The sequence below is a fragment of the Trichosurus vulpecula genome, chromosome 3, assembly GCF_011100635.1.
Source record: "Trichosurus vulpecula isolate mTriVul1 chromosome 3, mTriVul1.pri, whole genome shotgun sequence".
In the NCBI taxonomy this organism is placed as follows: Eukaryota; Metazoa; Chordata; class Mammalia; order Diprotodontia; family Phalangeridae; genus Trichosurus; species Trichosurus vulpecula.
In genome coordinates, this window is record NC_050575.1 from 323990297 (window position 1) to 324017287 (window position 26991).

Here is a 26991-nt window from a genome sequence, read left to right on the forward strand (position 1 = left end):
GCAAGGGGGTGGGAAAATGTGACAATTTGGGGTGTAACATGCCACCGCCCCTCGGACCCCCAGTGACTGTGGAGCATTTAAAGCAGCTTGGGAATTGGGGGGTGAATGGCAGGGCAGGTTAAACCCCACGTGGAGAGGGATGGGAGATGGGGGGCACCCCAAGAAGCGGGAGAAATGTCAGCCTCAAACAATTGCCACAAAAGACGGGGAGGCGGCTCGGCTGACTCCGGCCTGCCCTTGGGGAGACCCCTGGGGGCGCTCGGGAGGGTGCTCCCCGGCCGCGGGGGGTGCTGGAGGGGTGGCGTACACCCTTCCCACTCCCCACCCCGCCTTGCCACCCCGGCCTTCCAGCCCCGGCTGGCGGGGCAGGGGCCGCGGTGGATTGTGGGCCGGGGGCCGTCGCTTTGGCGGCGGCGGCGGCGGCGTCAGCCCGGGGCCAGGCCGGGCCGGGGCGGGCCGCGCCGGGTGTCGTGGCGGCAGACTCGGCGGCGGGAGCTGCAGCTCCTCTGGCGGCCGGGGATGTGGGAGAGGCGGCGGCGGCAGCGGCAGCGGCGGAGGCGGCGCTGCGGTCCCGGGGAGAACTGTGGGCTGACTGGACGCCCGGCAGAGACGTGAAGGAGCGGCCGCGGCCGCCCCTCACCCGGGAGCGGAGCCGGGTCCCGGGGCCGGCCTGCGCCTCTGCGTGCAGCCCGGGCCAGCGCCGGCGCGGGGGCCGGGCAGAGGCCCGAGCCCGGCTCCCGGGGTGCCGAGAGCCGGCGGCGGCGGCCCGAGCTCGGCGGCAGCGGCAGGGGCGAAGTGGAGGTCCAGGGGCGTCCGGCCATGCGCTAGGCCTCGCCCCGGGGCGGCTGCCCAGGACCCGCAGGTACAGTGCGGGGCCTGCCCCCCGACCTCCACCCGCTTGGGTGGGGGTGGAGGCAAGGGAGGAAGCGGGCAGGAAGGGAGGGCCCGGGCTGACTGTCCACCTCGGGCCCTGAGCCGGCCCAGCTGGGCCACTTTGCCCATAGACTCTGTTCCCTCGCCTCGGGCCGGCTGCGGTCACCTGCAGGGATAGCCCCAGTCCCAGCCCCGGCTGCTGGGCACGGGACCGCCACCCACCGGGCCCTCCCCCCAGTCCCAGGACGTGGGGAAAGTTTAGAGGCTGTGGTTTCCTGTCACCTCTTTCCCCCCACCCCGGTCCTTAGCTACCCTCTGGATCGAGCCCTGCCCCATCTCCTTAATTCCATCCTCCCTCTCGTTCAGCCAACCCTGTTAGCCCGTTTTGGGAGGAGCGGGGCTTTCCTCCCGTCTAGGGAGTGCTCCCCAGGTGTGACCCTCCTTCATCTCTGCGGAGCTGCAAACACTGGAGGGACCTCCTCCTCCTCCTCCTCTTCCTCCTCCTCCTCCTCCTCCTCCTCCTCCTCCTCTTCCCTCCCACCACTGATAGGGGAACCCCTTTTATTATTCCCTCTGTGCCCAGTACAGGGATGGCATTTTTAGTGTATTGGCTGTACCAGAAGGGAGTAATATCTGTAAACTTTCACCTGGCTTTAAAAACATTTCATCAGGATTTTCCCTCTTTTAAAATAACTGAATTAAGCATTTGTTCCTTTTTCAAATTGGTTGCCAGATTCTTGATTTGTAAAACTCAGAGCACTTTAATGAGAATTGCTTACTAAGCTAATCGATTTGAATAATGAAAAAGCGCTTTCGTTTCTTCCCCCATATATATGCTGGGTAGCTAGATCATGAGCATTGTGGCTTGTATGATCGATTAATTTGTGTTGTGAATTATGGTGGATAGGGAGTAAGTTTCTAATGTCTTAGAGTTCCCAGTCGCAGAACAACTTTTTGATTAATAATGTTTCCTGAGCTGTTGTAAAAGGGACTGATGGAAACATGGGAGTTGTTGATTTTGAATGTCTCTGTACTGTAATCAGATTCTAAGTAGCTCCTTTATGAATGTTTCTTACATGGAAATTTACATTGATCAATCACTCCTTGTAGGTCTTGGTGAAAATGTTCATTCAGTATATGTATTAGTAATTGTGGCTTTAGAAATTTGTGCAACTTTACCATAATGGATTACATTGGATTCATGCTCTGGTGATTTATATGTGTGTGCATATATTTATCATTATTTTTTGTAAACCTAGTGTATATATGAAAATTCTGGATGCAGGTTTTTTTTTTAAAGAAAGGAGAATTATTTTCATGGTTCTCTGTAGAACAAAAAAAAATCTGGTTTTCCTATTACTACAAACTTCAAGGATTCTCCATATTATTTTGTTATATGTCACGATCAAGGAGAGATTTTTCTTTCTGAAGTGTTTTTTCACTGGTGACAACATATTAGGTAGAAAGAGTAGATTTTACATGGGTAATGGTTATCTATCTGTACGCATGTATGCTGAGGGTTTTTTTTTTAATGAAGGTGTGTCAACAAAATGGGCTTGAATTAGAAACTAATGTTATCTTAGAAATCAAAATATAAAATAGTGTTATGATTTTAAGAAACTATCAGAAATTTTGCCTGTGGAACTAATTTTTTTTCTTTTTTCTCTTTCTATCAATTTCAAAATTGGTTATAAGGTAGATTTATAATGTAATATATAAAGCTGAACTTGGAGTCTGGAAGATTTGGTTTGTATCCTGCTTCTGACATTTTTTGTTAATTGTGCCCTTGGGCAAGTCATTTAAACTCTACTAGCCTCAGTTTCTCCAAGGGTAATAACAATGATGCCTATAATATCTTTCTCTCAAGGCCATTGTGATGCTCAACTGAAATAATGCATGTAAAATACTTTGCAAAATTTAAAAAACTATATAGAAATCAGTTACTGATTTTTTTGTCACTAATATGAAGAAAGAAATTTTTAAAATTCTTGACCTTTTAGATGGCTAACTTAAATACTGTTAGCTAACTTTTGTTTTATTTGGAAATAAGTAGCAGTTAGAAAAAAATCATTAGTACCATTTCAAAAGCACGTGTGAACAATTTAACACAGTACTTCTCAGCATATGAAGTTTGGAGGACTGGAAAATATTAGAAATCATTGCTTCAAGACTGATTCACTTATTGGCATTCACTGTTATAAGGATTCAATTCACCAAAATTTATTAAGCATTTATGTACATGCTACTGGTGATAAACACACTGGGCCTTCTTCCTGGAAGAAGACACTGTCTCCCAACTCCAGGAATCTTTAACTGGCTGGCCCCCATGCCTGGAATTCTCGCCTTCCTCCAGTTTCCTTGGCATCCTTCAAATCCCAGCTAAAATCCATTCTTCTATAAGAAGCCTTTCTCCAACCCATCTTAATTCGAGTGACTTCCTTCTAGTGATTATTTCACTTTATCTTGTATATAATTTGTTTGTATTTAGGTTGTCTCCTCCATTAGACTCTGAGCTCCTTGAGAGCATGGGCTTCTTTTTTGCCCTTCTTTATATACCACTTGCTTTAGTGTCTGGCACATAGGTGCTTAATTGATTGACTTTATATCTTCTGTGGGTTGAAAGAGGTGTTATGGAAAAGAACTTTTGTTTGTCATAAAATTCTCTTCTTGTCATTTCCATAGATAATATGACAGGATCAGGATATTGTGATTTAGGGAATAATATTAGCTAGCATATGTGTGTGTGCGTGCGTGTGCGTGTATGTATATGTGTATATATATGTATATATATATACTGCCTCCTATGTGCCAGACATCTTACAGATATTCTTATTCTATCCTCTTAACAACTCTGGGAGGTAGATGCTATTATTATTCTTATTTTACAGTTGAAGAAAGTTGAGATTAAGTGGCTTTTCCAAGGTCACATGACAAGTGTCTGAGGCCGGATTTAAACTCAAGTCTTCCTGACTTAAGGCTAACCTCTTTATCCACTGAGCCCATCTACTGCTTGTAGCTGTAGGTTATATGATCCATTCATTATGTGGTTCAAGAACATTTAAAGCAGAGATGTAAACACTCACAAATTAAAATGGAATTGAGAAATGTTTTAGAAAATAAATAAAAATACAACATTTATTGTTCATTTGTTTTAGTCATGTCTGACTCTTTGTGACCCCCTTTGGGGTTTTCTTGGCAAAGATACTGAAGTAGTTTGCCATTTCTCTGTCCAGATCATTTTACAGATGAGGAAATTGAGGCAGATAGAGTTAAGTGACTTGCCCAGGATCACATAGCTGGTAGGTGTCTGAGGCAGGATTTGAATTCAGGAAGATGAGTCTTCCTAACTCTAGGCCCTGTCCACTTTGGTGCTCTATCCACTTCACCACCTTGTTGCATTTAAAAAGGAATACAACATAGGTAATGTTAATTTTTTGTTTTCTAAGACAATTTGCTGTCTACAGGGATCTGTTTCTTCTTGACTTTGATACCAGTGATACAAAGCATGGTGGAGAAGTGAAAATTTTGGAGTTTAAAGAGCTTTCTTTGCCTTTGCTCTTAATTTGCCTTTACCTTCATTATAAACATATACATGATAGTTCTGCTAATATATCAATATATCATAAAATGAAGAGAGAGAGAGAGAGAGAGAGAGAGAGAGAGAGAGAGAGAGAGAGAGAGAGAGAGAGAGAGAGAGAGAGAGAGAGAGAATTCTTTTGGAGCTATTCTCCTTTTGGTTATAGTTTTTAAATTCTCAGAAATTAAAAAAATATGGGTGTTGGGTGGCTTCTCTGCTCCATTACCACCTCAGAAAATTTGTGGAACACCTGCTTACTTACTTAACACTTATTTCTAGTAAAATTCTTGAATCTTAAAAACAGTTTACCAATTATTATACCTTTCAGATTACATTAGGAAAGTAGATAGACCTATTTTGCTCATACAGGACAGCTCTCCATATAGAAACACAGATAAGGATCAGAAACTCTCTCCACTTCGTCTTTATTTTATATCATCTGAATATCTTTTCAAAGTGAGGAGAGAGAAGCAGGGAGAAAAGAATGGCAGAATTTCGGATAGTGGTTGGTAAAAGCTTCATATGAAGCTTGACCTCTTTGAAAAGGGATTTCTGAAGGCTGCTAAAATACAGAAAGCCTGAAGCTCCATCAACCAACACTCCCTCAGGTTAGCCTTTATCACTGATTTAAACTCCCAGAGCCAGTGTTTATGACCCCTTTAAGGATTTTAACCTACAAGTCTGGTTCATAGTGAGCATATCATGTTTCTGCTCATTGATAACTCAGAATGGCCTTCTTGGGAGAAGTGGTAGCAGAGAACAGTGATAAATGTGGAATTTTCACAAATAACCCATGGATTTGAACAGATAGATGTTTAGTCACATGTGATGACACACATGCCTGTAATCTCAGCTGTTGCAGAGGTTTAGCTAGAAGATTGTTTAGGTATCAGTACATGAATCCCCAGGAGTATCACCAGGAGGGGCAGACACTCAGGTCAGTGCTTCTGTGCCATTCAGTAGTCAGATCTGGGTTTGAGAGAAGCTGCGGTACTAAGGAATGTGGGGAGCCCTAGTTAAAAAAAATGTGAAAATGGCAACTGTAACTTATTGTAAATATGAAATATTACTAGAGTTGCAGACATCTTGATTACTAGTATTTAAACTTTTGAAATTCGTGATAGTCTTAGAAATTTTAGACAGTTAGGAAGTCCAGTCTCCTTCCATTACAGGTGAGATGTACAGAGAAGTTCAGGGACTTGGCTAAAACTTCACTGCAGGTGGTGAGTGTAGCCAAGATGGGATCTCTCCCTGCCCAGTACTCTTTGCAGTACCTTCTAGAATAACTCATTTTCCAGAAATTATTTATCTATTACATACCACAAAAGTCTCAGGACAGTCAGGAACGAGGAATAAGCAAAACATCGGAGTTGTACATACTAAAAGCCCATGCAACTAGTGCCTCATTTTTGATTTTTATCAGACATTTTAAACAAGTATATTTATCTGGTTTCCTAGCCCTAAACGGATTAGGGTTCAATTCATTTGGCAAACATGTGCTAAATACCTGTGGTGTCCAAGGTACTGCTCTACACCTTGGGAACACAAAGATGAGAACAGCCTTCAAGTGGCTTATGGTCTATGGGGAGAATACAGCTCTTAGGTAAGTGGGACACTTACCTATGTAATAGAGACAAAGAAGTCCAGACACAGTGGTCACTTATAGTTTGAGGAGGGAGAGAACCAGAACTCTTTCAGCTGTGAGGAATCAAGAAGGATTTCTGGAAGAAAGCAGAGATGAGGAAGTCGTGTCTGGCCTATGTAGATTACAGAAGTTGGAGAGAGGCAGGAGGTGAGAAGTGAATACTATTGATGCATGGGAGCAAAAAGTGAGAATTGGAAGCTTCTTATCAAGGGACAAGAGCCAAACTAAAAAAAACAGAAACAAAAATCACCAAAAATAATCTTTTGGGGTTGTTTGGTACCAAATGAACCACTCCTAATACACCTCAGTAGCCCCTGTGAGCAACATTGTATTGCCACACAATAAAATACTATTCATAACGATAACTATGAATCACCAGTACTTTAAGGATATTAGATATTGTTATTGCAGGTACTCCCTTTGGTAATACCAGTTTAGAAGACAGTCTTTTTTTTTTATTTTTTTATTCTTTATTTATTTATTTATTTATTTTTTAGAAGACAGTCTTATAAATAAGGTGCTCTGGCCAACAAATCCATGACCCTGTGGCTAAAGTGGAGATTGATGAACCTTAGCTGGTTCTCAAATCATAAACATAAAATCTGACAGTGCCTATACTCAGTCCTTTCAGCTTGTTTTAAGACCTGCCAGAGGCTGCATGCTAGCTCTGCATTCAGAGTACCGCATTTCAAATCCTGTCCCTGGCATTTCTTGCATAACCTGGGTAAGTCATTTCATCTCCCTAGACCTTAGTTGCCTCATCTGTAAAGTGAGGATGTTGGACTAGATGGTCTCTTCCAGCCCTAGATCCAAGAAGCCAGGGTCACCTTCATAAACAGTGGAGTAAGACTTTTTATTCAAACTGAATATATGTGCCAGTTATTTCACATTAATGAGGAAAAAGACATTTTTCTACTCTCACAAAATTGTGTCAACTTTTGTTTACAACTGTGGTAAAGGGAGAAGAGGTGTGAGCACAGAGTTCAACCAGTTTGAACAAGTTTCTTAGACAGCCTTAGTTATGGAAGTATTTGGGATTGTAGTCAAGAGTGAGCTAGAAAGCTGCAAATAATAGTTGGATGGTATTTAAGGGAATGGGATGTGTTCTTTTCTTCTTTGCTTTAAAGACTTTTTGGTGCTGGGAGAAATTTTTGGCTTTAGAGTATTAAATCATGGATTCAAGATAGCTCTTATATTTGTAAAAGTAGCTTTTTTTTTTAAGTACTTGAGGGATTGAGTGTATAAAAGACACCGAATGTGGTCATGAGAGGCTCCCTCCTCTCGCTCTCTGAGAGAACAAGTGAGGTAATTCAGTGGATAGTTCTAGGCACTCGGAGTTAGGAAGACCTGAATTCAAATTCTGATTCAGACACTTAGCTGTGTGACTCTGGTCAAGTTGACATCTAAGCTTCAGTTTCTTCATGTATAAAATGGGTATTATAGCACCTACCTCGGAGAGTTGTCAAGATGATCAAATGAGTTAATATATCCAAAGGCTTTTACAAATCTGAAAGTACCATGTAAATACTAGCTATCTCTTAAGTGAGATATTATGGAATCTTAATAATTATATTAACTTATTCTATGTTTTGGCTACTTTTACTTTTTACTTTTTGTTGCTGCCTTTTAGTAAATTTCTAGAGGAAATTTTGAGAAAAAAAGGAAGAATTTGGTCAAAATGACAGTGAGTATAAAAATAAACAATAAATTTCTTGATACTTAGTACTATTCAGAGAAGGATATAGTTGAAATAAGGTACTGAAATATTTTCTTCAAACACCTAAGATGAAAATGATTAGTACTTAAGCAGGTCTATTTTCTCATTGATGGGGAGTACTCCCTTATCTGGTATCAACAATAACTCATCCGTGTCTTCTCATCCTGGGACATCTCTTATCTAGGTCTTTCTATATAAATCTTTCACGAAGGAGCTATCTTTTCAGAACCCTGGAGCCCTGTCTCTGGTTCTGATAATTTTTTTAAAAAAGCTTTTACTTGTAAAATTAGCTTGTCAATTTATGTATTGGCTATAGTGCAGTAATTCTAGACAATGAATAATCAAAACATATATAGTCATCTTAGTAAGACATTGCATAACTTTTCCTACTAAATATTTACCTTCCCATTTTTGTTTAACTCAGATTATTGAAATTACTTTAAAACATACATTGACTAAGTGTGAATTAGTTCTGGTAGGAGAAAACAACTCAGTATCGTGCTAGGAAGGAGTGTGTGAGTGTGCGTGTGTGTGTGTGGGCGGGGGGGTGCACATGAATTCACTGCAGATAAGTCTCAAAGAGAATAATTTTTATGCGGACAATTGAGAATTTAAATTTTAGAGTCTATATTAAAAGTGCTGTGCCATTTATGCTAATATATTTCCAAGTACAGTGATAACTTATAAATCTTTTGGGAAATAGCCTCCTCTGGAAACCAACCGACTTCAGCAAAATCAATATGGGGAGAATGGAGTTGAGGGAATAATAATAATGGCTGATAAATTTGTAATAAAATACTTTACACATATTATCTCATTTGAATATCACAGCCCTATGAAGTAGGTGCCGTTGTTCTCTTCCTTGAAGAAACCAAGATCTTACATGTCAAGTGACTTTTGACTACATAGTTCAACACTTTTTAACTACACCATGGAGAACTCCAGTCTTCTCTTTGCTGGGTTGGTGCTGGTGACTTCTTCAGATGTATTTGGTCAGGATTTGAGACAGGCTTTGCAGAATCTTATTTGTAAGTCAAATCCATGCAGCCCCTTGCTGCACGGATTCTGGGCAGAAGAGGATCCAGAAAGATGTGAGAATAGGCCCAAATATAGGCTCAAAAGGCTAGGGTAGAACCTACCTCATGCGGAAGGGAAGGAGCAAGGGTTAAGTATCCTGCTGAGGTACACAGAATAAAGGGAACATATGTTACATAATTGCAGAGTTGAAAGATCTCAATGACCATCTAGTCCAGTGCATACCTGCACAAGAATTTTTTACAATTCATCCAGCTTTTACTTGGATATATCCTCTAGCAAGGGGAATCACTGTTTACCAAGGCAGCCCATTCTACTTTTTGGATAGATTTAATTATTAGAAAAGTTTTTCTTCAATTCCGTCCTGGGCTATAGCTAATAAAAATCTTGCTGGCTATAGAACTGTACTGTTGGAATTTATTCTCTTCATTCACTAGAGGGAGTATCATTGTATTATACTTAGACATTTTCATTTTTCTTACTCATGATTTGATATGCTTCTGTGCTTGGAAATATACATTCTTTACATTCTTATGAAATCCAACAGTTTTAATAGCTGGTTTCATCTATGACAGCTGATATTAGTTAACGACTATTGCAAAAAATTAAGTGGAAATTAGATTCTAACTTCAGAAATTGGCCAATTAGCACAGACATCCTAGAACCTAGTCTTCATTATCAAACATTTTTATTGCATAGGCTAGTGGTTCTCAAACTTTTTGGTCTCAGGTCCTTGTTACACTCTTAAAAATTATTTAGAATGTCCCCAAAAGCTTTTGTTTGTGTGGTTTATATATATTGATATTTACTGTATTATAACTTAAAACCTCTTGTTATAAAAATAATTTGGCCTTGAGGACCCCCTGAATGGCCTTCTGGGGATGTGCCTGGGTCCCTGGACCACACTCTGAGAATTGCTGGCTTATGCTTACTTTATTTAAAGTAGTAGGATGCACAAGGATAACTTTGAAATCTTCATAAAATACTTACATATAACTATCTTCAGTCTTGTAAGAGCTTGAGACCTGTTTTTTTCTTTACTTTTTAAATTTTGCAATGATGTCTCCAGCTGAGCAGGTGCTGTTTGTTGTGATTAAACTTTGGGGAAAAAAAAAACCTTAATGGTTAACATGATATTTTGGGTAGATCTGTTTCTTTTTTCAACTTTGAAATATTTAAAGAATGGTTGATATATTTGTGTAATACTGTATTATCTTTGGATGATCAAGTGCTGTTTACTGCCACTATTTTGTGGTGGAAAATATTGGTTAGTTTAAAAGATGTTTTCCCCCCCAAAATTGAAATATTTAAAAATGGCTATGTTTGCTGTATCATTTTTTTTTAGTTCAGGTTAAACAATTTCATTTCCTCTCATTTCATTTTGCCTTTGAAAAAGACTTTGACAGGCTTTTTTTTTTTTGAGGGGTCTCCTTAATTTATTAGGGCTGGGCTGGGGGTAGGGGAAATGGGGAAGTGGATTAGTAAGTGATATTTAATGAGCTCTGAAAGTTGAGGTAACTTAGGTCTATGGGCCATCTTGGACATTACTGTATGCCTCCTGACATTTTGTGGGATGAATCTCTTAATATATATTAATAGACATCTTTTTTTTCTGTTCAGTTTGTTTAATATTTTTCAAAATGTGATTTCTCTAAGCCATCTTCATTAATATTTATTGGTTGAAAGAACTGGGGGATATTTAATTTGGAGAAGACTTGCTAGATCAAGATAGCCCTTTTCACATATTTGAGTCTATCAAATACAAGAGGGTTTAGATTCATGTTTGGCCCTGTATGGTGGAATTAGGAGTAATGGGTGGAAATTACAGAGAGACAGATTTTAACTTGTAAGGAATATTTTTAAAATTAGAGGTCTCTCAAAGTTTGAATTGTCTTTGGGAGGTGATAACTTTGTCTCTCCCTCATTGAAGGTCTTCAAAGTGGAGACAGGGTGGCAATTTAGTAGTTTATTGAAGGGGGGATTCCTGTTCAGGTTGGAGCTGAATTAGCCAGTTTTTGAGGTCCTCTCTGACCCTGGAATTCCATGATTCAGAATTATTTGAAGTCTACATCCTCAATGGTTATAGAATTAAGACTGATGATATTTAAAAAACAAAATTTGTAGTCTATTGTGGATAATCCCTACTAAAGAAAGGTAAAGGTAATCAGACAGCAATACAAAATGCTTGATCTATTATGTCTTTGGCATGCCCCACTGCACAATTTTCTTGCAACAGATTTTCTTTGTTTTGGCTTTATATTAAAATTAGCTATCTTGGCTTATTGGTTTTAAATTTGTGACATTGTCATGGTCCTCTTCGAGAATGAAGGATAAACCACAACACAACAAACAGGACAAAGTAGCAAATAAGAATCTACTTTTACCTCTGAGGGAGAGGTCGTAGTGGCAGGTATGCATTAGTGAGGGTGGTAAAGGGCACAGAAACAAGAGGCTAGGAATGGTTCTGATACACAAGGTCTTAGCCTGTTGCATACCTTTGCCTAGTATGAAATAGTTACTTGTTTTTACTGAAGTTCAATGTTTGGGTGTTTGTAACTCAGGAATACCTATAACTGACTAAAATGTATTTCTGACTGTTTTCTGAGGTTATTTTGAATTTATTTGAACTAATATGAAATGTCAGTTGTGTCAGAAATTCTGTTTGCTGTATATTCAGTCTCTTCTTCATTTTCCTTGTCTTTTCACCTTCTGCCTACAGACGTATTTTGGTTATGCTGCTTCTCCTATGACTGTTGATTTCCTTCCATAATAATGACCTCTGACTACCTTCCTAGTGTCGTCTCCTGGCATTCCTCTGTGTCAGTCCCACCCTTTATTCAGTTTGCCTTGGTCATCATTTCCCAGGCATCTTTTGTGCTTTTCTGCCCCACACTTTCATCAATTCCCTACTTTTAGGATATCCTCTCCATTCTCCATCTGTCAGGATGCTATTTTTTAAGAATCAGCTCAAATGCCACTTCCAACATGAAGCATTTCCTGCTCTAGAACCCTTCAATCTGAGCTCCAATAATACTTTATAATTCTCTTATAGTATTTATTATACTGTCTTAATATCCACTGAAATATATTTAGTATTTTAGAATTTGCAAAATACTTTCTCATTTGAGCCTTATGACAACTTTTTGACTAGGTTACGGTTATCACAGGAGATACTATTATCATCCCCATTTTACAAATGAGAAACTTTAGTCTCAACCAGGTGAATGCCTTATCCATAGTAGGCTTTGCTCATACTGAAATGCAGAGAGCACTGATACTGATTCTACAGCAGCACAGAAAAAAAAACAACAAAAAAACAAAACTGAATGTCACCTAGTTAATAAGAATAATTGGTTAAACTAGGAAGCTACCAGATGGTCTACCTCTTTCATCCCAGAGGTGGTGCTACAGGCTTTTTATCACCATCCAATAGAATAGGTGTTTAGGATCTCTCTCCCCAGGAGAGAGTGACCCAGGGTTTCTTATCTAATTCTATGTCAACTGAATTTGTCTTTAGAATTTAAAAAAATATTTGGGGGTGGGGAGGAGGCAATTGCGGTTAAAGACTTGCCCAGGGTCGCATAGCTAGTAAGTGTTGAGTGTCTGAAATTGGATTTGAGCTTAGGTCCTCCTGACTCCAGGGCTTGTGCTCTATCCACTAAGCTACCTAGCTGCCCCTATCTTTAGAATTTGAGGGCTCATTTTTGCTACTGTTTTGTGCACCAAAATTTTTTATCCTACCTGCTGGTCAAAGGTGGTATTTGAACGGTTTTCCTGTTTCCAAATTCAGTACTTTATCTAGTATGCCACGTTGCCTTGCATTATTCTGATTATTTGTACATATGGGTAATAATAATAATAACTGACATTTTTGTAACACTTAAGACTGACAAGACTCTTTACATGCTGTTACATTTGTATGACTAGAAATAGGCTGATCATGTAGTGACATCCAGAGTGCTGCAATAATATCACATGCTAGAGTAATAGGGTTTTGCTAACCCACATGTGGCAAGCCTATAGTATAATCATGACCATTCCATTGGTGAAAAAGCTTTAAAGATTAGGCATCAAGGCAACATAAGATATTATCAGGTAGCATTATCAGAACTTGTAATAATACAGATAAGGAACAGCATTTAGCTGTTTCAGCAATCCGGCTAGCAGCTTCTGTAGGGGTGTAAGATCCACCCACAGGCAGCACCCAGAAAGCTGCCAACAGCACAGGTTCTTTTGATCTGCTTAATTAAGGAAAGCAAGGTGAAGGGGTTGACAAGCTTACTTTTAATTCAGCATACCAATATCATTCAGTTAGTTCAGGGGAAAAAGCCAGAACCCTGAACTTCAAATCAAAATGCAAACAAATTACAAACATCAACAGACTTTGTCTGATTCAATCCCAACACATAGTTACCAGAGTTCAACAAAATCTCAGCATCCGGGTTTACAAGCTGGAGGGCTTCTTAGCTGCAGCTGCCCGGAGTTTCATCATCAACACCATCTCCAGAGCCCCACACAAATGACTCTGTCCTCCCTTCTTATAGGGCTTCAGACATCATCAAACATCATCTGAATCACCAGAGCTCAGGCTCTGGTGATTGGTTCTTGAGTTGGCCCCTCCCCTTAGGACCCTGGGAAGTTCACATCCACATGGATTACATTAACACCTAATGGGGTTTGGGCCTGGGGCTTAGCACCTAGTAAAGCTCACTGAGATAAATTGAGTCACTCAAAGAAAACAAAGGCCGTTCTGGTTACATTAGCATACCCCAAAATACAATTCTCTTTGTGACATAAAAAGAGGACATGTTAAAAAAATAAAAATAGTAGTCCTGGAATCATAGATCTCAAAGTTGGAAGGGATCCCAGAGGCTATTGAGTCCAAACTGTATTTAAACAAGAAATCTTTCTACATTGTGCCTGCTAAGTGGTCATCTAACCTTTACTTAAAGATTTCCAGTGAAGGCTAACATACCGCCCCATAAGATAGCCAAAAGATGACTTTTGCTTAGTTCAGAAAGATTTCTCTAGCAGAAAACCTAAATTTGATTTTTTGGTAACTTCCACCCATTGTTCGTCCTAGTTCTTCCTGTGGGACCAAACAGAGCAAGTCCAATCCCTCTTTAATTCAACAGCCCTTCAACAACTGTCAGGCCTCCCTCCCTCCTTTATACCCCTCTCCCCAGTGTTCAGGCTAAATATCCTCATTTTCTTCAGCATGAATCTCCACTAAATAGAGTTTACATGGCTTCTGTGTCAGTGTTGACTTACACTCTTAGAGTTCAGTTAGGAGGCAGCTTGGTACAGTGGGAAGAGCTCTGGCTCTAGAGTTAGAGGAGCTGGGTTCAGATCCCATCTTGGGGACTCCATCCGCCATCTTCCACCGCTTACTTACCACTTCTTCTAGATCTTCACTAACCATCTCTTTGATTATATGCTCTAGAATTTTACCAGGAGCAGAAATCAAGCTCATTGCCTGTAGTTTTCAGATTCTATTCTCTTCCCTTAAAAAAAAAATCAGGGTGTTTACCTTGTAAATTCCTTCAGTTTTCTATTGATCTTTTATAGATCACTGATAGTGGCTTATAACTGCTAGTTCTTTCTGTATATACAGAAACACTATATGTGTATGTGCACACATTGCATTATGTATATATTTATGTACTTGTCATAGGAAATTAGGTGCTTCCTTAATATCTCCTTGCTTATCTGGATGTTAACTCTGTTAGACGTTTATTTCAGACTTTTTCACTCAAAGATTATTTTCCTTGGCAGGAAAAAAAACGCAAATAGGAGCAAAATAGGATTTGAACGGCTCTACCGTCAGTTCTCATGGTCAGAGACAGGAGCCAAATTCTAACGTCGTAGCTCCATCCATCCTAAGCACCAATCCTGGCTCTTATTTTAAAACATCATTTTCCCAATATTAAAAACACCCCCCGCCCCCCAACCCTCACTGAAAACAGCAACAATAATAATTAAAAAAACACAGTCCTCTTCTGTCATCCTTAGCTTTTCTCAACAGCCTCTTTGCATTTCTTAACTGTTGTACCCAGACACTATTCTTAGAATACTGCACCATGCTTTTTCTATTCATGTTAACTTTCCTTGTTTTTATCTAATATACATTTTTTTTCTGTCTAAGGTGGTTGGCAAGTTTCCTGTGGAGTCATGTTGATCTTTTTAGACAATACCTGATGACACAGGTCAAAAGAATTATTTCTTTTGTTGTGTCTTCAGAATTTCATTCCTGAGAGTTTCTTGTTCCCACTCCTGGTCTGACTTCCCATGAAGAACTTAGTGTTCAGCCATTTAACCAGGCCTGAGTTGATTTAATTGCACCATTGATCTCCTTCCCCCAAGTCTCTCCCTGCCTAATCTTTTCGTCTTTCCATCTTTCCACAAGAATAACGAGATATTTTATTTAACTCTTCGTTCATCTGTATCTACAGCTGACATAATTCTGCTGAACTTCTGAACTTCTAAGCATGTATTATCATCTGTCCATTCATTTTGAACTTAATTATGGATTGTTTTATATTTGTGTCTTTTGTAAATGTCTTAACCTATCTGATGATGGTTTCTGGTGGCTTATGTTTTTTAACTCTTGGTACAAGGCTATAGAACCATCGCACTTGCATTCTGCAAGAAATTTTAATAATAGCAAAAAATAATCATAACAATAGGTAGCATTTATATAGTGCTCTAAGCTTTGCAGAGTCTTTACAAATATCTCATTTGATCCTCATAATAATATTTTATCCACTGTGCTACTAGCTCCTCCCAATTATGGACAAATTCTATATTTCTAGAGGTAAGCTTGGTAGAAATTTCCCTTTGGAGTTTTTTGAAGGGTACTTCTATTTTAGAAAAAAGTGATAAGAATTCATTGTATAATAGATAAATGATTTGATCTATATTTATTATTCTTTCCTATTTAGTTCCATTTGAGGGGTGATTTTATGCAATGGCTTCAAGCCACAGTTCTTCACCAGTGCCTCAAGCAAGTAGCAGTGATGTTTTCTTTAAAAAGGAGGTAGATTCTACTAAACATATTCGACCTGTACAGTCACTGCCAGATGTGTGTCCCAAGGAACCCACAGGTAATGAATTCTCTTTTTAAACAGTAGAATATATGGTGGAATACCATATTCATTGAGTGATGGAAGATTATTTGCTTTTCTTAAAAAGAGTAAATCTTAGTTCCCTAAAATAGTATAATTATATATTTGATAACTCTTTACAGTTGTAGGGCCTCTGAAAGTAAGGATTTGAATTAAATAAAGGGTCTCAGACATTTTTTTGAGGACTGAGATAGGAAAATTAAGATCGTTATATACAGATTTGTTTGATTAAAATATTTACTACTCAAAGTGATTTTAGGTGGTTTGTGTAAAATAGAATTTGTTATTTTTGTTTTTCAAACAATATACACATATGTCTCTACATATGTACATATAATGTTTAACTTTGTTATGCAAAATTCATAATATTATTTTCTAAAAAAGAACTTTTCCCCTTAAAAGCAACTGTAAAAACTGAGTTTTCTCTTTATTTTCTGCAGGTGATTCACATAGTTTATGTGATGCCCCGTCTCTGGTTGCAGATCAACATAGATGGACTATTTATCATTCCAAAGTAAATCTTCCAGCAGCATTAAATGATCCTAGATTAGCAAAAAGAGAATCTGATTTCTTCACAAAAACATGGGGTCTAGACTTTGTGGACACAGAAGTCCTGCCTTCATTCTACCTCCCACAAATCAGCAAAGAACATTTTGCAATATATCAACAGGAAATCTCTCAGGTAGAGTCATTTCTTGATCCTTTCCTCCCTCCCTCACTCCTTCCCTTCCTTCTTTCCTTCCTTCCCTCCCTCAACTAGTCAAGATGCACCTTCTTACTCCCATTGCAAATATATTAAATATCAGTTAAAACAATTTCCACATTGACCATGTCCAAAAAAATTGTGTCATTCAGTGTTCTGAGTCTTTCACTTCTTTATCAGGAGGTGGTTATCATGTTTGCTCAATAGTCCTCTGGAATTCTGTTTGGTCATTATGCTGATAAGAGTTCAGAATAGTAGTATCAGCACAATAGTTCATCATAATTTCATCATATTTATGTACCATAATTTGTTGGTCCACTTCTCAATTTATAAGCACCCTTATAATTCCTCATATTCTCATTAAATTAAATTTTCATATTCCCATTCATTGCCACCTCAAAAAAAAGCTATAAATATTTTTGTACATCCTTAGAGTTTGTTTTGCTTGGGACTGATTCCTCCTTAATTTACTCTGCCCCTAATTCCCGGTCTCCCCTTCTTCTCTTTCCTTTCTCTTATATTCCTTTGGAATGAAATGTCTTTCTGTAGGGGTGTGTGTGTATTCTTCCTTTGTTTGTCAAATTTGGTTTCAGTATGTGTCTAAGTATTAAGCTGTTACTCTTGACTATTAATCAATGACTTACTGTGATGAGATGCTCTTTGCTGCTACTTAAACTAAATGCATTGCATGCCAATATTTCAAGGATTCTGGATTCATTAATATAGGTAAGACTTCTTCACTCTTACTCCTCACAAAACTCTCTGCCTCAGAAAATCATGAAGACGTAGATTTAAAGCTGCAAGGTACCCCAGTTCTCACATTTTACAGATGAGGAAACTGAGGCCCAGAGAAAGGAAAGCAACTCACCCAAGGTCTCACAAATAGTAAATAGCAGAGCTGGCCTTCATACCATGTCCTCTGACTCCAAACTCAGCATTCTTTTCACTATTCAATGTCTCTGTTGAGGAATACATATGTTGAACTTTCTGTTCACTAAAACTCCTGGTAATTTTTCACATGAATTCCTGTCTACTGATGCCATCCCCATTATGTACCTATGTGGGTTTTTTTTTAACCCAAATGTAGGAAAGACCTTCCATTTATCTCTGTTGAATTTTATCTTACTAGATTTGGTCCATCATTGTAGCCTTTGAAATCTTTTTGGAGCCCAATTCTTTATACATTGAGTTGGTTATCCTTTCCAATTTTTTCATTATATTCTTCTTGAAGTTGTTGTGGCTGAAAAAAAAAATGATCACATAGTAGCCAACCTTTTGAACTTAATTAAGCCTGTTGATAGGTATGAAATGTTAGGTGATTAATGTTTGAATTTTTAAATTGCTCCCTATTTTGGATACTCTTACTGTATTCTTAATAGTTTTTTCTAAGCCTATAATTTTTTGTATACTCTTTACCAAACAGTGTAGCAGTGCTGTTCATTACTACATAGTTCAATACCTGAGGCTTTATTCTCATTTTCAAGAGGAAAAAAATAAGGCTCCTTTTTATTTCATGTGACTAAAAAGTTTATTGCAAATTTTAGTGGAGTTCTAAACTGAATCCTTTTTGATAGAGGACGCAGCAACATTTTGAAAATTTTCTAATAAAAATTTTGTCTAAATCTTGTGCTTTACCGTTAGCTCTAAGATCAGTGTCTGATTGTGTTGCTGTAATTAGTATAGATTGTTATATATTTTTAGATTTTTAACAAATGTCTCACAGAAAAAATTCTGCTTATCACAAAACTCCATCAAATATTTAAGGATATTAATAAGCTTAATTGTTCCTCTTTTTCCTATGAGCAACAGCATCTAAATTTCATTAACACTTCTTTGTATTTTCTTATGTGATCATATCTGTTCATATTTTATGCTGGAATTTGTGTGTATGGCCATATTATTAATATCAGCATGATAATGTATTTGGCTATTAGTATTTAATTTTTTTCTACAAATCTCTAATGCTACTTTGATGTTGAATAGGCTGGCTAGAGTTTTGGGAGGGTGTTTTTGTTTAATGCCCTCGGACCCAGAAATTGTCCTGCTAATGACAGTTAAATGAATGTCGTATGCTACATCTTCTTTTGCATTCCTGGGTCAAAGTATGTCAACAGCTTAGTGACATTTTCTTGAGTATTAAATTCAGATTTCATTATTACATAATACCTGAAATTTTTATAGCAGTTATTATTTTATAGTTCTTATCCATTATCCTCACAATAGCTCTGCAGATAGTTATTTCCTCTGTTTTTACTAATGAGGAATCAATCACTTGTAGAAAAGTTATTTATTTGCTTCAGGTCATTAAATGAGTTAGTGACAGGTGAGAGTAGAACCCAGAGCTCCTGACTCATTGTCCAGTACTTTTTCCTATGCTAAACTGCCCTTTTGTGGACAGTGCTTCAGATTTTCAATTCCTGTACTGCACACATCCCCTAGAATGACAGACATGCTAGTGGTAGTTCCTGATCCTGACCTGGAATCAGAATAAGATTTTATGTTAGCCCATAGGATTTAGTGGTAATATGTAAATTATATCTGAATTTAATATATGTGCATTCAAATGTCAGTGCTGCATTAAAAAAAATAATTTTTTATTCTCCCTTACGAAGAATTTAATTGAGCATTTTCCATTTGCTTTGCTTCTTTTGTTGTTGTTCAAACTCCACAGAGTTTTATTAAATATGGAAAGTAGATTGACCATTAGCATATGATCTTGCCACAACAGTATTTGGTAATAACAGTAATGCACATTTATATGGTGTTTTAATATATACAACATGATTTCCTCCAAATTAAATTTTACAGACAGTGAAACAGGGAAATTGACTTGCCCTAGGTTCATGCAGCTAATAAGTGACAAAGGCAGATTTGAACCCAAGTCTCTAGATTTCCTATCTAGTGTTATTTCCCATGTACCACACATAAACATACTTTTGAGTTAGTTGCATTCCCAGCTGTTGAGATTAATGGCAAAAGTTGGAAAATATTGGGGTCATACTATACTAACGTATATTGAAACATTTTTACGATTTGAAAACTCACATTATCTTCTGGTACTGATGACAAAATACTATCTTGATTTTTTTTTTAATAGAGAGAGAAGATTCATGAGAGATGCAAGACTATTTGTCCTCCAAAAGATACCTTTGATAGGACTCTCTTACATACTCATGGTATGGTGCATGTTTTAGGATCATATAATATAGTACTTTGAGTGAAATAAAAACTTACATATTTGATTGAATGAATGAATGAAAAAGTAACATTAATTTGGATTTATTTTCTCCATAAGATTAAGTGCATATTCTACTTCCTAGTAACATTTTTGTACTTTATTACAATAACAACTGCAAAAGGTATTTTTAACAAGATCTCCTCTTCCTTCTCCTCCTCCCCATCCCAATATGTGTATTTGATGGTAGTAGCTTTGGCAAGGAAGAGTATTTATGACTAGGAAAAGTACTTTTTAAAAAAAATTTCAGCCTTTTGTATAGAAAACCAACCCTTGACTTTAAGGAATTCTTTGAGTTGATATATATTTTGGAAAAAATTTTCTTAATTCTTCTATTCCTTAGATCAAAGCCTTTTAAAACATCTTTTGTTATTGTTAGATTTTGAATTTTTTTTAAACACAGAGTTTCCCTGCTGTATTTTCTACCTCCTGTAGGATTGTGTTAAAGTTCATAAAAGTTTGTTATAACTACCAAATAGACCAGATTTAATCTCATTAATACTTTATATTCAGCTGATCATTATAAAACATTTTGCTTTCTCTAGTAAAGTAGACATGTAACATAAGTGATTCTTACAGCAACTGCACAATTAATGAAAACTGACCTTGAAACACATAATATTTCCTGTTCAGCATTGTTTAGCACAGTGCTGGTCACACAGGAACCAAAAAAAATGGGTGACAAATGTACAAATGTTGAGGTAGTTATTGTGTTGTGGTCCCCTAGTTACAAGAAGTTTTGTTTGAGGCTACAATGAAATAAAAGGTTTTCATTGCACATTCTTTTCTTTCTCTTGCAGATAAATCCAGGACAGATCTGGAGCAAGTACCTAAGGTACTTTAGAGAAAAACTGCCTTTCAGATTTTCACAATTTTGTCTTCCAAGAATAGCTCACCCTGAGCTACTTCTTCATGGGATCATAGATCTAGAGCTGGAAGGAAAATCAGAAGTCATCTAGTCCAACCCCCTCATTTTACAGATGAGGAAACTGAGGCCCAAGGAGGTTAATCGACTTGCCATTAAGCCTAATGAAAATCAAAGTTTCCAGTTAATTTTTCTTGTCTCTATATTAATTCAGGGGAAAAGTCCAGGGAAAAAAAATGAAGAGGTAGGGATAATTTTCATTTGGTGATGGTTCAGGGTAGAGGAGTCAGGAAAGGCTTCACTGAAGAAGGTGGTGCCTGTGTTGGACCTTGAAGGAAGGGAAGGACTTCAGTGTTAGAGGTGAGGTGGGCTTATAGGAGAAGTCAATTTAGGGCTTGGTCAAATGCCTGTTTTGCCTGTGAGAAGAGACAGAATGAAAACCTGGGAAGAAGCCAGTCCGGTTTAGCAAGAACATAGAATATAGAAAGGGGGAATAGATGTGATAAAACTGGAAAGGTAGGTTAGAATCAAATTGTGAAGGACATTTAATACTAGGGTAAGAAGTTCTTATTTTATTTTGTAAATAATAATAAATAACCATTGAACATTTCTGAATAGAGGAATAATGTAATTAGGAAAGCCCATTAAGAAGATTACTCTGAAAGTGTGTTAAGGATGTATTGGAGAGGACAGAGACTTGAGGTGGGAAGTATAATAAGGGAGTTACCACAGAAGGTCAGGCAAGAGACAATGAGTGCCTGAACTAGAATGGTCAAAATGGAAATAGGTAAATATGTTCTACCCCTACATGTATCCTAAGGTTATGTCTTAAGCCTGCTCCTTTTTTTTTCCCTCCATGTCTTTTCTCTTGGTGACCTTAGCAGCTCTCATAGGTTCAGCTTTCATCTCTGTGTGGAGACTCTCATATATGCCAGTTGGACATCTTCAAATAGATGGCATTTGTCCAAAACAGAATTCATTATCTGACCACCCAGCCCCAAATGTTCTCTTCTTCTTAATGTCCCTTTTTTTTTTTCAATTGCACTATTGTCCTTCTATTCACTCAGGTTTGTAACCTCAGTGTTATCTTCAACTCTTCCCTTTCCTTCATCTGACCCTCACATCTAGAGCATTGCCACAACATCTTTCATGTCAGTCCTTTGCTCTCTACTCACGAGACCCCCACCCTTGTGGACTATTACAGTAGCAGCCCAATTAATCTTTCTGCTTCATATCTCTCACCTTTCTGATCCATCCTCCATGTAGCTTCCATATTGATAGTCTTAAAGCAGAGATCTTACTGTGTCTTTTCCCTGATCAAGAAACATTGAAGTAAAACTCCCCGTTGTATAGAAGATAAAACACAGACCTCTGTAGGGCATTCGAAGCCCTCACAAACTGTCTCCAGCTTGTCTTTCCATATTTATCTCATATTACTCCTTTTCACATATACTGTTTCTGTCCTACTAGCCTACTTGTTTTATATTCATGATATTTCGTACGTGATATTTTATCTGCCTCTGTGGCTTTGCACAAGCTGTTTCCTTGTATGTCTGGAATGCCCTCCCTTCTTCACCTCCACCCTGTGTAATCCCTAGCTCTTCCAAAAATTAGCTCGGTTGCCAATTCTCACATGATACCTTTCCTGATTCCCCTCAGTGGTTAGTGCCTTCCTTGACCAAAACAAAAAAATCATTCGTGTTTGTATTATATGTAGTTTTTATTGATTTACCAGTTTATATTGTTTCTTTCCTGTAGCATGTAAGTTCACTGTGGTCAAGAATGATTTAGTTATTGTTTTTTTTAATCCTGAGGGCCTACCACTATACCTTGTACACAGGAGATGCTGAGTTGTACTTGTTAAATGAATGAAAGAAAAGATCAGTTTACTTTTGGAGAGTTTAACTTTGAGGTGCCAGCAGGACATCTAGGTAGAGATACCTGAAAGGCAGTTGGGAATTTGGCTGTTTCTTTTCAAGGATGTCCTTTGTCCTTTGGATGTGGATAACTGTATCCATATTTTCTGAGTGACTTCCCTACCTAGCAGATAAGAACATTCTCTAGGGGTGATGCGAGAGGAAAGACTGAAGAAATGGCAGGGAACTCATACTTCCATATTGGCCTCCAATAGAGAGAATGTGATCCTATCCATTTCCACTGCCCCATGTCAAGCTGGTTTGATTAGATAATGTATATTAATTTGGCATCTTAAAAGAAACCACACATTCCTTTTAATCTGCTTATGCTATTCACATGTAGTGTCTTACAGATTTATTACTCACAGTTTTATGAATGCTTGAAGGGATATGACAGGTAAAGTGCTTGTGAGAGATTGAGCTGGTTTTTTTTTTTCTTTTAGATTTTTTTGAAACCAGATTTTGCCTTGGAAGATCCCTTAACATTTAATTCAGTTTTACCATGGTCTCACTTTAATACTGCTGGGGGAAAAGGAAATCGTGATGCAGCATCCTCAAAGTTGCTTCAAGAAAAGGTAAATTCTCATTGTGAGATTATTCAGTGTGACTTTTGAAAGTCATATAGATAACTCCGTTTTAGAAAAGTGGTATCATTTCTTTGTAAGAATATAATTACTTAGTTTTAAGTATTTCTTTTAATGTTTTAACCTCACTGTTGGTAATTATTAAGCCTACAAACTTTGGCTAAGAAAACAATAAAATCTTTTCTCCTCTGTAAAAGAGTTTATAAACTATATTGGTGGAAGGAGGAAAATTTGTTGTTCAAGACCTTTCCCCCTCATATTTAAGAGAACTTTCATTTGAAGCTATCTATTACATAGCATAAACATTGCCTTTTTAGCATGAGCAAAAATAACAGACATTTACTTAAGCAGTCATTTAAAATGACAAATGAAACAGGGAGGATTTTGGCTCATTACCTTCTTTAAGTTACTAGGAGGCAGTGTAGTATAATAAAAATAGTGGAGTCTGGAAACTTGGATTGGAATCTTGACTTCTTTTTTTTAACACTTAACTCTTCCTTGGGCAAATCATTTCACCTTCTGAGCCTTATTTTCCTCATCGGTAAAATGGAGATAGTAATACTTGTACCTTCCGCCTTGGAATTGTGAGCAAAATGCTTGGTAAATTTAAATCACCATATAAATGTGTTAGTCTTATTAAAGATTTTGTTTTTCATGAAAGTCTCATTAAACCATGAAATGACAGTTTATAATCTCTGGTCGTAAATATTGTCCTGTTCAGTCCACAAAAATGATTGTTTTGAATCAAAACTTTTTGTTTAAAAAAAAATACAGTAATTTAATTTCAGCCTTTTTTGTACTTAGTCTTATTGGTCAGCATCTTTTCTTTAAAATTTATTGAGTAAATATGGGTAGATATTTGCATATACTAATTTGATTGTACCATAAATTATTAAATAGTTAAAACTGTCATTTGAGGTTTGGATGTTTGAGTACTTCATTTTAAAGTCATGTTCATTATATCCAGAATACATGTCCTTTAAAATTATAATAGGAAGTCAAGATCCACAGTTTGATCAGACTCTAACAAAGGCATCAGTGTTTGGTCTCTGTTCTTTCTCTGCAATTCAGGCTGAAAACATTTGTAGTGTCAGATTCCTTATCTGTGAAGAAAATGCTTTGCTTTACTCTCTAGTGACACCTTATGGCCGACTGGAAGCATAACCCTGACAAGCTCCCCAGTAAATCTGAGTCCTCAACAATGAAGAACTTTTGTTGTTAGGGAAGAAAAGGGGAAAGGATCAGAGAAGATCCCTTTTCTCATAGACCACAATAAAGAGCCTGCCTTCCCTTTACCATCAATCCTACTTTGAAAAAAACTAGTTCCTTTAAATATGTTTTACATGATTGTACATGTATAACCTATATCAGACTGTCTGCTGTCTTGGCGGGGTAGGGAGAGGAGGGAGGCAGGGAGAAAAATTTTGAATTCAAAATTTTACAAGAATGAATGTTGAAAACTAAGTTTACATGTAATTGGAAAAAATAAAATACTATTGAGAAAAAAAAAGACTAGTTCCTTTGCTATACATTAATTAAAGTGTGGATTTAAAGATGGAAGGGATTTTAGAGATCTTTTCCATCCTCTCCATGTTACAGATAGGGAAACTGGGACACACAGAGATTAGTGACTTTTGAGGTGATCCAGTCCACTATACCATGCTTGAACTCTCCAAAGGGAAGATAAAAGCCCCTTTAAATTTTTCTTAAGGAACTTATTTTTAAACATCTTTGAAAGAAAATAGGAAATTGGATCTGAACATTTTAACTTACATGGAGAAAATTTATAAATTCTAATTTAGGAAGTATTTATTGGGGTAGGTGCCATTTCCATTTCTTAGAATTTTGTGTCTTTAATTAGGCACAAGATTGCCTCAGTATTGAAAGATTTAAGCAACTAGTTGTGAACAAGAATGGGATGTATAAGATCATGGCATATTTAAGGGAATGTGTATGGTTAGGAAATAGGAAACATTGAAATGTTCTGGCTTATAGAGATTAGAATTTATTTGGTTTTGCAAAATACTTTAGTAATTAAAGTTTGGTTGTGTTCGCAATAAAATATCACATGTAAATTGGCTTTGAGGACTTTTTATTATAAAGTTTTTAAAAAATCTAGAGTTGAAAATGACACGGAATTTGAACGAATTGAAAATACAATTAATTGAAAAAGAGAATTCTTTCTCATCTAAATGATCCCTAAGGAAGAACTTACTGTTCGATTAAAAATATTCTACACATTTAACTGGAAAGATGTTGTTAACATGTAATTGAGACAGTAGGATCATAAAAGGAAGTTAATTGTGTCTTGCCCTCTCTCTCTTAGGATCATAGATCTAGAGCTGGAAGGGACTTCAGGGAGGCTGTCTAGTCCAGCTTCCTCATTTTACAGATGAGGAAACTGAGGCCTAGGGAGGTTAAAGGGTGTTTCAAAGTCACACAGATAGTAATTCTACATCCCCTAGAATTGGAGGACTCAATTCATTGGACGTTTAAGTGTTTATTATGTGCAAAGCACTGATAATACAGACTTCAAGAACATAGCTCAAGTGAGGGGTGTAAGATATATATGTAAATAATATCATTTGGAATGTGATAATTTTGTAAGGAATGTCAGAAGAGACAAGCTATTTGGTAGGTAGAAAGGTTACTTCTAGCTGGTGCTGTTTATGAGGAGAACTAGCAAAAGGCTTTGTGGAGGAGCTAGTACCTAAACAGGGTCTTGAAGGAAGAGAGGGATTTTAGTAAGCTGAATGGTTGATCCAGGAGTCTTTTCTGTTTTTGCCCCTTCTTTCCTTTTTTAATCTTAGGTTCACATCTAGGTCCTACCATCCATGTTCGTGATTGATATATTCCTCCTATGGTCTGGTTGCAAGGAAATTTCCTTAGTATTTCCCTGCTTGTGGAACTTCAGTGATAAGTCTGTTCTAACAAAGTCCATAATCCACCATAGAGAATAGCATCAAATTTAGTATGTACCCTGTCAATATGGAGAAACTCTCTTTTTCCATAAATGGAAGCCCTTCCACTATGCCATTAGTAATTCTCATCTGCTAAATGATAAATCACAGAACCCGAATTGGAGGGGGCCTCAAAGGCAATCTGGCTCACCTTGTTCTTGAATGTACTCAATAAATTACTAACCTTTGCTTGAAAACCTCTAGTGCAAGAAAGCCCCCCTTCTCCCAAGAGAGCTCATGTCTCTTCTGGAGAGCGCTAATCCCTGGGAACTTTTTTCTTGCATCAAGCCTATGTTTGGTCTGTTGCAACTTCCACAGTTTGCTCCTACTCTTGCCCAGTGAAGTCAGGTATGATAACGTTGTAGGAGGTAGCATGATATATACACACACATATACATATTAGGAAGTGTGTTAGGAGGTATCTGGGTTTAAATCCTACCCTATGGCACTTCTTAGCTATGTGACCATTGGCTCATTTAATATTTTTGAGGCATAAGTTTCCTTGTTTTTAAAGTGGGGATAATGATAAGCTACCTTAGTGGGTTGCAAATGAGATAGTGTATAGAAAGTATTTTGCACATGTTAAATCACTATATAAATACAATTGTTATTAATAATATTGTGTCTACATTTGAGCCTTTTAAATCCTTGTAGGACAGCCACCCTGTTTTCCTTGACTTTTGCTTTCTCCAGACTAAGTATCCCCACTACCTTCAGTGGATTCTTATATGGCATGAATTTAAAACCCTTTGACATC

At 37.7% G+C, this 26991-nt stretch overlaps 1 protein-coding gene across 1 annotated transcript in view; it reads left to right on the forward strand.

Moving 5' to 3' along the window:
• Positions 1 to 744: 744 nt before the first annotated feature.
• Positions 745 to 26991, forward strand: part of VPS54 (VPS54 subunit of GARP complex) — an 80310-nt gene continuing 54063 nt past the window's right edge. The window contains exons 1-6 of the mRNA XM_036750781.1: positions 745 to 862; positions 15789 to 15950; positions 16412 to 16653; positions 19772 to 19850; positions 20710 to 20744; positions 23134 to 23265. Of these exons, the coding sequence (XP_036606676.1) occupies positions 15815 to 15950; positions 16412 to 16653; positions 19772 to 19850; positions 20710 to 20744; positions 23134 to 23265 (624 nt within the window). The 5' untranslated portion in view covers positions 745 to 862; positions 15789 to 15814. The remainder of the gene's footprint in view (positions 863 to 15788; positions 15951 to 16411; positions 16654 to 19771; positions 19851 to 20709; positions 20745 to 23133; positions 23266 to 26991) is intronic.